Raw genomic sequence first — 15,726 nt, forward strand, 5'->3', positions numbered from 1 at the left:
CCCCCTCGAGCCTGCTCCGACATTCAATAAGACCTCAACTCCACTTTCCCACCCCGTTATGTCTTGAATAAAGAGTCAGACTAGATACTGCAAGCTCAAAGTAAGGTGTGACCATAGTCCTTTATTACAGATCTCAGAGTGCCTCTCCAGCCTGTGAGGCCTCCTTATATACATGTGCTCCCAAGGGATTGTGGGATCCCTTGGGACTCCAGTGGATAAGCCCTCTGGTGGTTAGACATGGTAATTACAGGTTTACATACATAACATGCCGGATCTTCATATTCCTAATTTCCTTAGTGCACAAAAAAATCGATCGATCTCATCTGGTCCCTAGTACAGTGTCATCAGTGAGATCATCAGATTTCTATATGGGTTTACTTATTGTGGTGTTACTTCTGTAATAGGATAATACAGTACATTATCTGGGGCAGCTGCCAGCCTTTTGGAAGATTGGGAGGGGGTTACCTGGGAGTGTGTCAATATTTGCAAACCCCTCCCTGCAACAGTTTGGAAACCAATGACTTGAACCCAGTGCCGGAGCAAAGAAAGGGACTAGTGAACAATTTTAGAAGTCTTTTCAGTTCTGACTTCCAAAACACTCCGCAGGTGCCCCTTTTAGTTGTGCAACATTGATAGGGACAGGTATAATTATATATAATAGAATAAAAGTTAGGTCTTCATCACGCTTGAATCAAATTCCCATCCCCAAAGGAAAAACGGTGCAAAAATATTCACTAGGTGTCCCAAAGTGAGAAGTAATCCTAGCAGACGTCATTTCCTCTGAAATTTGCCAGGGATTTTTTTTTCTCCCCCCTAGTGTAACTATAGCGCCAGCGCTTTAAACTTTTGCAGAGAACTGGGGGGGGGAAGTTTGGTGCGGGGCTGGCTGAGCGAGGAGCGAGCGGACACGTGCAAGTCAAGGGGGAGTGGGGAGAGGCAGTGGGACTGAGTCAGGGAGGGAGAAGCGAGCTATGTCGGTGCTGGCTTCCCCCTTCATTCTGGTTTAACCCCCTTGCCCGCCTCTCTCACCTTCCACTTCGGAAGACATGGTCGGCGGAGATGGGACTGTGCCTGGGATCCGAGAGCAACGCCGAGGAACGGCAGGCGCGGTTCCGCAGCCAGAAGATTGACCGTGCCCTGTACGAATATGCCAAGCAGGAGCTGAACGTGGTGAAGATCCTGTTGTTAGGTCAGTTCAATATTGTTGGTTCCAGTCGCTGGGTGGAACTGCGGCTGACAGGAATGATACACCTGAACCTTTTAACCGGTTGTGTTTTTTTTTTAAGTTGCAAATAACTTAAAAGTTTTGCACTTTGTCTTTTCTTGGTAACTTGGGATTTGGCAACAAAAAAGACTCGGGGTTGAGCTTTTTAAAATGTTTCCCTCGCCCCAAAATGCATTTGGAAGTCCTGTTGACATCGCCCTGTTCACACATTCAGGATTTTCTGCCTGAAATTGTTCCATATGTTGTGCATGGGGCAAGGTGCGAACTGTTTCCCCAATATCCGAGACTGAGTTAGCTTGCTTTGCGGATATTGACACTCGTTTCGATGCGGTCGAGTCGAAGAGGAGAGGCAGAAGTGGATTATGCCGTTATTGTTGGGAGGGAATGTAACGATTTTGTTGCATTAGACCTTTTGCAGTGTAGCATTTGGGGCGTGTTTGTTTTTTAAAACATGTTTGACAAACATAAGAACATAAGAATTTGGAACAGGAGTAGGCCATCTAGCCCCTCGAGCCTGCTCCGCCATTCAACAAGATCATGGCTGATCTGGCCGTGGACTCAGCTCCGCCTGCTCCCCGTAACCCTTAATTCCCTTATTGGTTAAAAATCTATCTGTGACTTGAATACATTCAATGAGCTAGCCTCAACTGCTTCCTTGGGCAGAGAATTCCACAGATTCACAACCCTCTGGGAGAAGAAATTCCTTCTCGACTCGGTTTTAAATTGGCTCCCCCGTATTTTGAGACTGTGCCCCCTAGTTCTAGTCTCCCCGACCAGTGGAAACAACCTCTCCGCCTCTATCTTGTCTATCCCTTTCATTATTTTAAATGTTTCTATAAGATCACCCCTCATCCTTCTGTACTCTGACGAGTAAAGACCCAGCCTACTCAATCTATCATCATAAGGTAACCCCCTCATCTCCGGAATCAGCCTCGTGAATCGTCTCTGTACCCCCTCCAAAGCCAGTATATCCTTCCTTAAGTAAAGTGACCAAAACTGCACGCAGTACTCCAAGTGCGGCCTTACCAATACCCTATACATTTGCAGCAGGACCTCCCTGCTTTTGTACTCCATCCCTCTCGCAATGAAGGCCAACATTCCATTCGCTATCCTGATTACCTGCTGTACCTGCAAACCAACTTTTTGGGATTAATTTGATTTTACGTTTTAAAGTTTAATTTGTTTTAATTGCTGGTGCTTTTAGTGTCCCCCTCCCCTTTTATAGGGGGCACTGGAGGAAAAAATGTGATTTTAGTGCCCAAAAAAAACCCCCAAAAAAAAGAAAAACACAAAAAAAAAAACCCACAAAAAAAGAAAAAAAAAGGGCCTCATAAAAATGTCTGGTGTGTCATCCAGGTCGGGTGGCACGGATTAATGTTTTATGTTTTTCAGATAAACTCCAAAAAGAGTTTCATGCACAAGGACCCCCAGGTCCCTCTGCACTGCAGCATGTTGTAATTTCTTCCCATTCAAATAATATTCCCTTTTACTGTTTTTTTCCCAAGATGGATGACCTCACACTTTCTGACATTGTATTCCATCTGCCAAACCTTAGCCTATTCACTTAACCTATCTAAATCTCTCTGCAGCCTCTCTGTGTGCTCTACACAACCTGCTTTCCCACTAATCTTTGTGTCATCTGCAAATTTTGTTACACGACACTCTGTCCCCTCTTCCAGGTCATCTATGTATATTGTAAACAGTTGTGGTCCCAGCACCGATCCCTGTGGCACACCACTAACCTCTGATTTCCAACCCAAAATTAAATCCCCCTTATCTTCTAAGGGACCAACATTTACTTTAGTCACTCTTTTCCGTTTTATATATCGGTAAAAGCTTTTACTATCTGTTTTTATGTTTTGCGCAAGTTTACTTTCGTAATCTATCTTTCCTTTCTTTATTGCTTTCTTAGTCATTCTTTGCTGTTGTTTAAAATTTTCCCAATCTTCTAGTTTCCCACTAACCTTGGCCACCTTATACGCATTGGTTTTTAATTTGATACTCTCCTTTATTTCCTTGGTTATCCACGGCTGGTTATCCCTTCTCTTATCGCCCTTCTTTTTCACTGGAATATATTTTTGTTGAGCACTATGAAAGAGCTCCTTAAAAGTCCTCCACTGTTCCTCAATTGTGCCACCGTTTAGTCTGTGTTCCTAGTCTACTTTAGCCAACTCTGCCCTCATCCCACTGTAGTCCCCTTTGTTTAACCATAATACGCTCGTTTGAGACACTACTTCCTCACTCTCAATCTGTTCAACCATACTTTGATCACTCATTCCGAGGGGATCTTTTAGTAGGAGATTGTTTACTATTCCTGTCTCATTACACAAGACCAGATCTAAGATAGCTTGCTCCCTTGTAGGTTCTGTAACATACTGTTCGAAGAAACAATCCCGTATGCATTGTATGAATTCCTCCTCAAGGCTACCCCGTGTGATTTGATTTGACCAATCAATATGTAGATTAAAATCCCCCATGATTACTGCCCTTCCTTATTCACATGCCTCCATTATTCCCTTGATTATTGTCCGTCCCACCGTGAAGTTATTATTTGGGGGATAGAAGGATATGCTGATGGGGTGAGATGAAGTAGGGTGGGAGAAGGCACATGTGGAGCATAAACATTGGCACGGACCAGTCGGGCCGAATGGTCTGTTTCTGTGACGTACATTCTTAGAATCATAGAAAATTACAACAGCGAAGGCGCTCATTCGGCCCGTGCAGAAACAAGAAAAATAAAGAGAACTGAGTTTCAAGCAGAAGGCCACTTAATCCTGCTGCTTGCTTCAGGTAGTGGGGCACTTTGTTAATCATCACTGATTTACAGCTAATGACATCTAGGAGTCATGTGCCTTGGGGCAGCCAATCTATTCTCAGCAAATTAGGATATCTGAAATGGTACTAAAAGACCTAACAACTCTCCCACCCCATCACCACCACACACCAAACGGTTTGTATTTTTGGTCATTTTTAACAATTGAATTTAATTCTTAATGACTATTTAGTTTGTCATCATGGACAGCTGCTTGAATTCTTTTAAGTGAGCAGAGCATGACTCAAGTTTCTCATTTAGTCCTGCTTGGTGCCGACAGTCATGCTTTTCACATTAGTGCTGTTTGTTGAATATTGATTTACACAGCACAATGGTTCCCATTATTCACTTTTAATGCCTCAATTTTGTTATTCCATTCAATAATTTAAAAAAAACACATTAGTTACATAAAGCAGACTGACCCCAAAAAAGATGCAGCAGTTTACATGACTTGGAGAAACTGGCTCTTCAAGGGGGGAAAAGTTTAACAACTTTAAAAAAAAAAAGTGCAAAACATAAAAACTGAGTAAAAGCTTTTACAGATATATAAAACGGAAAAGAGTGACTAAAGTAAATGTTGGTCCCCTAGAAGATGAGAAGGGGGGTTTAATAATGGGAAATGTGGAAATGGCTGAGACTTTAAACAATTATTTTGCTTCGGTCTTCACAGTGGAAGACACAAAAACCATGCCAAAAATTGCTGGTCATAGGAATGTGGGAAGGGAGGACCTTGAGACAATCACTATCACTAGTGGGGTAGTGCTGGACAGGCTAATGGGACTCAAGGTAGACAAGTCCCTTGGTCCTGATGAAATGCATCCCAGGGTATTAAAAGAGATGGCGGAAGTTATAGCAGATGCATTCGTTATAATCTACCAAAATTCTCTGGACTCTGGGGAGGTACCAGCGGATTGGAAAGCAGCTAATGTAACGCCTCTGTTTAAAAAAGGGGGCAGACAAAAGGCAGGTAACTATAGGCCGGTTAGTTTAACATCTGTAGTGGGGAAAAGTGCTTGAAGCTATCATTAAGGAAGAAATAGCGGGACATCTAGATAGGAATAGTGCAATCAAGCAGACGCAACATGGATTCATGAAGAGGAAATCATGTTTAACTAATTTACTGGAATTCTTTGAGGATATAACGAGCATGGTGGATAGAGGTGTACCGATGGATGTGGTGTATTTAGATTTCCAAAAGGCATTCGATAAGGTGCCACACAAAAGACTACTACAGAAGATAAAGGTACGCGGAGTCAGTGGAAATGTATTAGCATGAATCGAGAATTGGCTGGCTAACAGAAAGCAGAGAGTCGGGATAAATGGGTCCTTTTTGGGTTGGAAATCGGTGGTTAGTGGTGTGCCACAGGAATCAGTGCTGGGACCACAACTGTTTACAATATACATAGATGACCTGGAAGAGGGGACAGAGTGTAGTGTAACAAAATTTGCAGATGACACAAAGATTAGTGGGAAAGCGGGTTGTGTCGAGGACACAGAGAGGCTGCAAAGAGATTTAGATAGGTTAAGCGAATGGGCTAAGGTTTGGCAGATGGAATACAATGTCGGAAAATGTGAGGTCATCCACCTTGGGGGAAAAAAATGTCCTAATTGAGCCAACAACCTTTTAGATTTTAGGCACGAAGGGAATCAAGTGACATGGCGATCGAGCGGGAAGGTGGAGTTGAGGTCAAAGATCAGCCACTGAATGGCAGAGCAGGCCCGAGGGGCCGTAACTCCTGCTCCAGTTTTTTATGTTCTTGTGTTCATCCTCTGCTGAAGCCCTCATCTATGCCTTTGTTACCTCTTGACTTGACTATTCCAACGCACTCCTGGCTGGCCTCCCATATTTTGCCCTACATTAACTAGAGGTGATCCAAAATTCGGCTGCCTGTGTCCTAACTAGCACCCATCACCCCTGTGCTCGCTGACCTACACTGGGCTCCTGGTTAAGCAACACCTTGATTTCAAATTTCTCATCCTTATTTTCAAATCCCTCCGTGGCCTCGCCCCTCCCTACCTCTGTAATCTCCTCCAGCCCCACAAACCCCCGAGATGCCTGTGCTCCTCAAATTCCGCCCTCTTGAGCATCCCTGATTATAATCGCTCAACCATTGGTGGCCATGCCTTTTGTTGCCTGGGCCCCAAGCTCTGGAACTCCCTGCCTAAACCTCTCCGCCTCTCTACCTCTTTCCTCCTTGAAGACGCTCCTTAAAACCTACCTCTGTGACCAAGGGTCACCTGTGCCAATTTGTACTCATGCGGCTGGGTATTGAATTTTTATCCCGCAATATTCCTGTGAAGCGCTTTGGGACATTTCACTACATTAAAGGCACTGTATAAATTCAAGTTGTTGTTGTGTTCTAGGTGCAGCAGAAAGTGGGAAAAGCACGCTGGTGAAACAAATGAAGATTATTCACAGTCACGGATTCACCGAAGAAGAACTTACGAGTTTCAAGGTAACAATCAAAAAATATAAATGTTGAAAAATTGAGCAGGTTGCAAGTATCTGCAAGATTAAATGGGTTCACTCTCTCTCTTATTTTGTTTATTTTTTCCCCCTACCTTTTTTCCCCAGAGTGTTCCTTTTAAGAGCTAACTTGCTTCACTATCACACTGGGCTGGATTATCACTTTTGTGTATTAGTCACTCTTTTTATAGTTAGTTAGTCTAGTTAAAATACACAGGGCTGGATTTTCGGTTGTCTAACGCTCAGTTAGCGGTCAGAGGGGGTGTTAATGGGAGCGTAAGAGGTTACCGACTGGGAGCGCAGCCTTTAGCGCCCCGACCGAAAATTCATTAGAGGCTCACCGGAGATGCAAACCAGTAGCGCCTGGCTGCTGACGATCGATGCGATCCTGACATATTCCTGGTGCACACGCTTGGGCCCCGGTCAGACAATTAGGTGTGGCCGCCTCATTTCGGGCCGGGCTTGCAGAGTCGTTAACTGGTTTGCTCCTTAAAGAGACGAGGAAGCGCTTCCTTCGGAGGTCACAGTCAGCGCAACATTTGCACAGAGCACGGTGCGTGAGCCTCCGCGTTTGCAGCAGCAGACAGACAGAACGGTACAGGTGGAAAACGAGCAATTTTTGAAAAGCTTCATGGCTGCATTACTATGCCGCGCCTTTAAGACTCGGCTTTTCCCGGGATCGCAATTGGAGTTCGGCTCATGTGCAACGGGTCCGCCAAATGTCCCGACCAAACTTTTGTCATCGTCCCCCCAGCTCTGGTGTCCAGCTCTTCCGCCGATTCTGACGAATTTCTGGGCGGAGGGCGCCAAACTTTTTCGAGGCACTAAAATTACCGCTCCGCCTGGGTTACCGCCCCAAATGAGGCACGGCTGAATTTAGAAACATAGAAACATAGAAAATAGGTGCAGGAGTAGGCCATTCAGCCCTTCCAGCCTGCACCGCCATTCAATGAGTTCATGGCTGAACATGCAACTTCAGTACCCTATTCCTGCTTTCTCGCCATACCCCTTGATCCCCCGAGTAGTAAGGACTTCATCTAACTCCCTTTTGAATATATTTAGTGAATTGGCCTCAACTACTTTCTGTGGTAGAGAATTCCACAGGTTCACCACTCTCTGGGTGAAGAAGTTTCTCCTCATCTCGGTCCTAAATGGCTTCCCCCTTATCCTTAGACTGTGACCCCTGGTTCTGGACTTCCCCAACATTGGGAACATTCTTCCTGCATCTAACCTGTCTAAACCCGTCAGAATTTTAAACGTTTCTATGAGGTCCCCTCTCATTCTTCTGAACTCCAGTGAATACAAGCCCAGTTGATCCAGTCTTTCTTGACCCCTAAAAGTCATTCTTTATAATGGAGCATTAAAAAATCATTGGAACAGAGGAGGCTAAGAGGAGACTTCATTGAGGTGTGTAAAATTTTGAGGGGCTTGGATATCGTCTCAGAATTATAGAATAGTTACAACACAGAAGGAGGCCATTCGGCCCGTCGAGCCCATGCAAGAGCACTTTAACTAATCCCACTCCCCTGCTCTTTCCCCATAGCCCTACACATTTTTCTCCTTCAGGTACTTGTCCAACTCCCTTTTGAAAGCCGTGATTGAGTCTGCCTCCACTACCCTTTCAGGCAGTGCATTCCAGATCCTAACCACTCGCAGTGTGATATAGTTTTTTCTTATGTTGTCTTTGGTTCTTTTGCCAATTACTTTAAATCTGTGTCCTCTGGTTCTCGATCCTTCCACCAATGGGAACAGTTTCTCCATCTACTCTGTCCAGACCCCTCATGATTTTGAACACCTCTATCAAATAGTGGATAGCAAGGGCCTATTTCCCTTGGTGGAGGTGTCAATTACGAGGGAGCATAGGTTTAAGGTGGTTGGTGGAAGGTTCAGAGGAGACTTGAGGGGAAGCTTCTTCATGCAGAGGGGTGTGGGGGTCTGGAACTCACTGCCTGGAAAGGTGGTAGAGGCAGAAACCCTCACCATATTTAAAAGGTGCTTGGATGGGCACTTGAAGTGCCGTAACCTGCAGGGTTACGGACCTAGAGCTGGTAAGTGGGATTAGACTGGATAACCTCTTGTTGGCTGGCGCAGATACGATGGTAAGTACTGCAGGGAATCGAATACGGCCAGGGTGATCTCCTGGACTAGTTTCGATCGCTTGGATGGGTCAGAGAGGAATTTTCCCAGACTTTTTCCCCAACTGGCCTGGGTCTTTATCTGTTTTTTTTGCCTCTCCCAGGAGATTGCATGGCTCCAGTTGGGGTGGAGTGTAGAATGTTGCAGTGTATGGGGTATCGCAGTTGTGTGGGGCGGACTGGTTGGGCCGGGTGCTCTCTTACCTGTCCACCATTGTTCATAGGTTTATATGTAACCTTCAGGACCGAGGCCCGTGCAGCTCTTTGTCAGCCGGCGTGGACAGGATGGGCCGAAATGGCGGCCTCCTGCGCTGTTTCTATATTTCTCCTGTTTCTAAGACTTGCACACCATTATTAGTTCCACAATTCACTGTACAGGATCACAACTAGATATGGGTACAGAAAGCTGTTTGACAGCTGGTTACTGTGAAGTGCAATGGGATGCTTTTGGAGGGCAAGTATGTTGAAGTCCTTTCTGTGCTTCTAAGGATACGTGCTGTAAGGTTTCATGTCCCAGTATTGGTGGTGGTTTTGGCTACAAGTTCCAATTCTGTTTCCAAGCAGAAGGGTGGAGGCCGCCTGATGGGACAGACCAAGGGAGAAGTTTATTGCATTGCAGAAAAAACCCGCCTGTTATTTGCATAACGTGTGATATGACAGGTACCCCGTGCATGTGGGATCTGCACTGGTTCAGGGTGAACAATCTTTCACCTGAGGGAGGGGAGAGAGGGCGTGGCTTTTCGCCTGTATCCTCAAGGGGATGTGTAATAGTTTTGGTGATTTATCAATGTCACTTCTCCAAACCTATTTTAATGTTTTCGCTGTGTAAGTGGCTTGTATCTGAGATCTGACACTTTTTTTTGTTGTTGAATTCAACATGCTGTAAGTAAAAAAAAAACTGCAATGGGTGTGGAAAGTGTCCAGGTAAAGCGGAGACCTGTACGGATCAATCTTCCCCCCGATTTCTTCGGCTTGCCTTTATTCGCTGTTTCATCTCCTCGGAGGTCATTCCCAGTGACGTCCTTTAGAATCTGTATGTGGCTGAAAGCCGGATTTAACACTGGCAGGCCGGAGAGCGGAAGGAGCAGCGTGGTGGCCTAGCCCAGCAGTCTGTGCGGCTCCCGGCCTGTGAGCACCGTCAGAGCAGGCCGGGGAACGGAAGGCGAACAACGGTGATTGGAGCATGGGCAGGAGCGGCGAGGTCGGGGCGAAGGAGCGGCGAGAGATTGTAGAGATACGAGGTGTGGGCCCAGGGACAGCATGGGCCAGCCCACACTGTGATATGTGCGCGCACTGGGTCCGTGCAGCAGAGCTGGTCTCCAGTTGTCTTGGTTAACTCTTGCCACTGGACCAAGACCCAGCTCTGTCAAGCCCGTGTGGTGGCTAGTGTGCAACGGCCACCACACGTTAAAAAAAATCCACACACCGGCATCTTCCACCCTTCAGTATGTAGTTCGGGATCCAGAATATTAGGTCCTTCATTGAAACACTTGTAAACTTTTTGACATGGAAGCAAGTCATCCTCGATTCGAGGGACTGCCTATGATGATGGGAGGATGATGATTGGGGTCTTCGGCCTGTGGCAAATGGCTCTGGTATTTCCACTCATTTTTAAACTCATGTTTAACTAATTTACTGGAATTCTTTGAGGATATAATGAGCATGGTGGATCGAGGTGTACCGATGGATGTGGTGTCTTCACAGTGGAAGACAGAAAAACCATGCCAAAAATAGCTGGTCACGGGAATGTGGGAAGGGAGGACCTTGAGACAACCACTATCACTAGTGGGGTAGTGCTGGACAGGCTAATGGGACTCAAGGTAGACAAGTCCCCTGGTCCTGATGAAATGCATCCCAGGGTATTAAAAGAGATGGCGAAAGTTAGAGCAGATGCATTCGTTATAATCTACCAAAATTCTCTGGACTCTGGAGAGGTACCAGCGGATTGGAAAGCAGCTAATGTAACGCCTCTGTTTAAAAAAGGGGGCAGACAAAAGGCAGGTAACTATAGGCCGGTTAGTTTAACATCTGTAGTGGGGAAAATGCTTGAAACTATCATTAAGGAAGAAATTGCGGGACATCTAGATAGGAATAGTGCAATCAAGCAGACGCAACATGGATTCATGAAGGGGAAATCATGTTTAACTAATTTACTGGAATTCTTTGAGGATATAACGAGCATGATGGCTAGAGGTGTACCGATGGATGTGGTGTATTTAGATTTCCAAAAGGCATTCGATAAGGTGCCACACAAAAGGTTACTGCAGAAGATAAAGGTACGTGGAGTCAGAGGAAATGTATTAGCATGGATAGAGAATTGGCTAATTAACAGAAAGCAGAGAGTCGGGATAAATGGGTCCTTTTCAGGTTGGCAATCGGTGGTTAGTGGTGTGCCACAGGGATCGGTGCTGGGACCACAACTGTTTACAATATACATAGATGACCTGGAAGAGGGGACAGAGTGTAGTGTAACAAAATTTGCAGATGACACAAAGATTAGTGGGAAAGCGGGTTGTGTCGAGGACACAGAGAGGCTGCAAAGAGATTTAGATAGGTTAAGCGAATGGGCTAAGGTTTGGCAGATGGAATACAATGTCGGAAAATGTGAGGTCATCCACCTTGGGGAAAATAAACAGTAAAAGGGAATATTATTTGAATGGGGAGAAATTACAACATGCTGTGGTGCAGAGGGACCTGGGGGTCCTTGTGCATGAATCCCAAAAAGTTAGTTTGCAGATGCAGCAGGTAATCAGGAAGGCGAATGGAATGTTGGCCTTCATTGCGAGAGGGATGGAGTACAAAAGCAGGGAGGTCCTGCTGCAACTGTACAGGGTATTGGTGAGGCCGCACCTGGAGTAGTGTGTGCAGTTTTGGTCACCTTACTTAAGGAAGGATATAGTGGCCTTGGAGGGGGTACAGAGACGATTCACTAGGCTGATTCCGGAGATGAGGGGGTTACCTTATGATGATAGATTGAGTAGACTGGGTCTTTACTCGTTGGAGTTCAGAAGGATGAGGGGTGATCTTGTAGAAACATTTAAAATAATGAAAGGGATAGACAAGATAGAGGCAGAGAGGTTGTTTCCACTGGTCGGGGAGACTAGAACTAGGGGACACAGCCTCAAAATACAGGGGGAGCCAATTTAAAACCGAGATGAGGGGTAATTTCTTCTCCCAGAGGGTTGTGAATCTGTGGAATTCTCTGCCCAAGGAAGCAGTTGAGGCTAGCTCATTGAATGTATTCAAATCACAGATAGATAGATTTTTAACCAATAAGGGAATTGAGGGTTATGGGGAGCGGGCAGGTAAGTGGAGCTGAGTCCACGGCCAGATCAGCCATGATCTTGTTGACTGGCGGAGCAGGCTCGAGGGGCTAGATGGCCTACTCCTGTTCCTAATTCTTATGTTAACTTGTGCTCCCCTCACCCACCCACCGACTCCATGCCCCGCCCCGCTCTGAGGGAGAAAACATTGACCATAAATTATGTTTAATTTTTATTTTGATGAGAGTGTCACACATTTGCTTTTTTTCTTTTACAAACACTTGTTCTCCTCCCCCCCCCCCCCCCTCCCCCTCCCCGCCCTTCCCCTCCCCCAAATTGAGTCCTGGTGGTAATGGTGTTAGTGCCCTGCATAAGGGCACGAAAACTATATCTTAAACTCAGTCACGTGGGGGTTCAGTGTAAACTTTGGGACTGGAGGAGATAATGCCTGAAGACCAGAAAATAGGTAGGTGTCAGAGGAGTTAAAGTCAGGGTGATGGAGGTGTTTGAGGGGAATACCCCAGGAACTGGAAGTGACATAGAATTCCGTGGAATGCACAGCACAGAATCGAGCCATTTGGTCCGTGCCGGTGTTTATGCTCCACATGAGCCTCCTCTCGCCTCTCCCCATCTAATTCTATCAGCATGATCCTCCTGGGCCGCTCCCACTCTGACCTCTGCGTCCTCCGACTCCTACACTGTTCCAATGGAGCTCCACGTCTGCTTTCTATTGGGCACGTTACAACTCTCCAGACTCGACATCGGGTTCAACAATTTCAGACCGTAACCTCTGCCCCCATCTTTTCAGACGGCAGCTGTTACTAATCCTGCTCTCGGCCTCAGCGATCCAAAGCCCAGACTCTCGACAGAGTGCACCCACCATCGCGTCACTTGCTATCCTCGACCGTTCCACGGGAAATCAGTAAAACTCTCCTCCGTTTTGTAAAATTCATTCATGGGATGTGGGCCTGGCTGTTAAGACTGGCATTTATTGCCCATCCCTAACTGCCCTCCTTGTTGGTGAGCCGCCTTGAACCGCTGCAGTCCGTGTGGTGAAGGTGCTCCCACAGTGCTGTTGGGGAGGGAGTTCCAGGATTTTGACCCAGCGACAATGGAGGAACGACCGATATATTTCCAAGTCAGGATGGTGTGTGACTTGGAGGGGAACTTGCAGGTGATGGTGTTCCCATGCGCCTGCTGCCCTTGTCCTTCTAGGTGGTAGAGGTTGCGGGTTTGGGAGGTGCTGTCGAAGAAGCCTTGGCGAGTTGCTGCAGTGCATCTTGTAGATGGTACACACTGCAGCCACGGTGTGCCGGTGGTGGAGGGAGTGTATGTTTAAGGTGGTGGGTGGGCTGCTTTGTTCTGGATGGTCTCCAGCTGCTTGTGTTGTTGGAGCTGCGCACATCCAGGCAAGTGGAGAGTATTCCATCACACTCCTGAATTGTGCCTTGTAGATGGTGGAAAGGCTTTGGGGAGTCAGGAGGTGAGACACTGGCCACAGAATACCCAGCCTCTGACCTGCTCTTGTTGTCGCAGTATTTATGTGGCTGGTCCAGTTCATTTTTTGTTCAATTGTGACCCCTGGGATGTTGAGGGTGGGGGATTCGGTGGCGGTAATGCCATTGAATGTCGGGGGCGGTAGTTAGACTCTCGCTTGCTGGAGATGGTCATTGTCTGACACTTGTGCGGTGCGAATGTTACTTGCCACTTATCAGCCCAAGCCTGAATGTCATCCAGGTCTTGCTGCATGTGGGCACGGACTGCTCCATTATCTGAGGAGTTGCGAATGGAACTGAACACTGTGCAGTCATCAGCGACCATCCCCAGTTCTGACCTTATGATGGGAGGGAAGGTTATTGATGAAGAGTGCTGCAGATGGTTGGGCCTAGGACACTGCCCTGAGGAACTCCTGCAGAGATATCCTGGGACTGAGGTGATTGACCCAACAACAACAACAACCACCATCTTCCTCTGTGCTAGTTATGGCTCCAGCCAGTGGAGAGTTTCCCCCTGATTCCCATTGACTTCGGTTTAATAGGGCTCCTTGATGCCACACTCGGTCAATGCTGCCACATACGTGCTGTATTTTTCCAGCAAGTATCTCTCCGGCCCAAGCACTGGGGTGAGACATGTGGCGTGTTTGCAAAAACTGTATTGTCAATAGGAATACATGCAAGACCGATGCCTGGCTGTGTAAGCGCCACACATCTATATACTCCCCAAAAAAATTACATTCCAAATAAGTTTTAGCAGAATTTTTTTGAGATTTAATTTAAAAAAAAATCTGTTCTACTTTTCAAATTGTGGAACAAGAAATTTTGCAGGGGGAAATCCTCGTGCCGGGTACTGTGATCTCGGAGTGATAGTGATCTAAGGAAGTGTGAATAGAAATGCCATATTTATTCACGTGCAAAGCTGCAGGTTCCATAAATAGAAATTTACAGCGCAGGAGGAGGCTATTTCGGCCCATATCTGCGCCGGCCGACAAAGAGCCACATGATCCTCGGTCAGCAATCTGCTGTTTGCGTTGGTCTGTCACGGTGGGACCCACGAGATCGAAGTATAATCCCTCCGTTGTCTATTTTGACGTGTATGCCTGTCTCACTGTACCGCATGCAATTGTCAGCCAGGAATATTTTTTTAAACTGCTAAAAATAATCTGTAAAGAAAGTTTCCCCTCCGCCCTTCAACAAAAGGATAGCTTCCTATTAACTGTAGGAGTCTGTGCTTAAAAGTATGTTTAAAAAAAAAACCCACTCTGCCCAAGACCAATTTGCCTCCCATACCCTCAGGAAGACTCAGCCGTTGCTCCTCATGGTCACGGAGGACACCAAGGAGCAGAATACTACATTGTGTTACATGGACTGTGCTCCTGCCCTCCGAAACCCGTTTGCCCGCCAACCTCCTGCGAGCAAGGCCTCAGGGCACCCACTAGTTTCCCCAACGGTTCTTGTTGTGGATGTGGTGGTTCCGCACCGGCGGTCAGTCTGCTTGGGTGCTGATAGAGCGGAGCGCTGCGCTGTCGAAGGTGCCGTCTTCCGGATGAGGCGTTAAACCGAAGCCCCATCTTGCCTCAAGTGGACGTAAAAGAATTTCGAAGAAGAGTCAGCGGATTTGTCCCCAGTGTCCTGGCCAATATTTATCCCTCCACCAAGATTATTTGGTCATTATCACATCACTGTTTGTGGGGTCTTGCTGCGCACGTTGGCTGCTGCGTTTCCCACATTCTCACTATCACTCTTCTCTCCTTTTCTCGTTTTTTTCTTCCCTCCTTTTCTCTTTTTCTCTCTCTCTCTCTTTCTCGAGCTCTCCTCCCTCCCACCCCGCCTCTGTCCTGGAGAGCGTAGAGCTTCCTTACTGTCCATACAGAGATTGGCTGTCCTAAGCTGTATGGCACAGCAGCATGTCACATTAAGCCACTGTGCCTACACTTTGTCCTGTCATATATACATAAATCGTGACTAGAACAAACATCCCTGACATGGGTCGAGTTGAAGAACACAAGAAATAGGAGCAGGAGTAAGCCACTTGGCGTTTCAAGCCTGCTCCTCCATCCAATAAGATCGTGGCTGATCTTCTACCTCAACTCAACCTTCCCGTGCTGTTCCCACATCCCTTGATTCCCTAAGTATCCAAAAATCTATCAGATCAGCCATGATCTTATTGAATGGTGGAGCAGGCTCGAGGGGCCAAATGGCTGACTCCTGCTCCTATTATGTTCTGTTCTATCGATCTCTGTCTTGACTATACTCAACGACTGAGCATCCACAGCTCTCTGGGGTAGAGAATTCCAAAGAATCACAACCCTCTGAGTGAGAAATTTG

The 15,726-nt window shown here is 46.6% G+C and overlaps 1 protein-coding gene across 1 annotated transcript in view; it reads left to right on the forward strand.

The window, feature by feature from the left end:
* Positions 1 to 956: 956 nt before the first annotated feature.
* The window catches only part of gnav1 (guanine nucleotide binding protein (G protein) alpha v1), a 148,568-nt gene continuing 133,798 nt past the window's right edge, over positions 957 to 15,726 (forward strand). The window contains 2 exon segments of the mRNA XM_070857837.1: positions 957 to 1,189; positions 6,402 to 6,493. Coding sequence (XP_070713938.1) covers positions 1,060 to 1,189; positions 6,402 to 6,493 — 222 coding nt within the window. The 5' untranslated portion in view covers positions 957 to 1,059.

Source organism: Pristiophorus japonicus, chromosome 16 (genome assembly GCF_044704955.1).
Source record: "Pristiophorus japonicus isolate sPriJap1 chromosome 16, sPriJap1.hap1, whole genome shotgun sequence".
In the NCBI taxonomy this organism is placed as follows: domain Eukaryota; kingdom Metazoa; phylum Chordata; class Chondrichthyes; family Pristiophoridae; genus Pristiophorus; species Pristiophorus japonicus.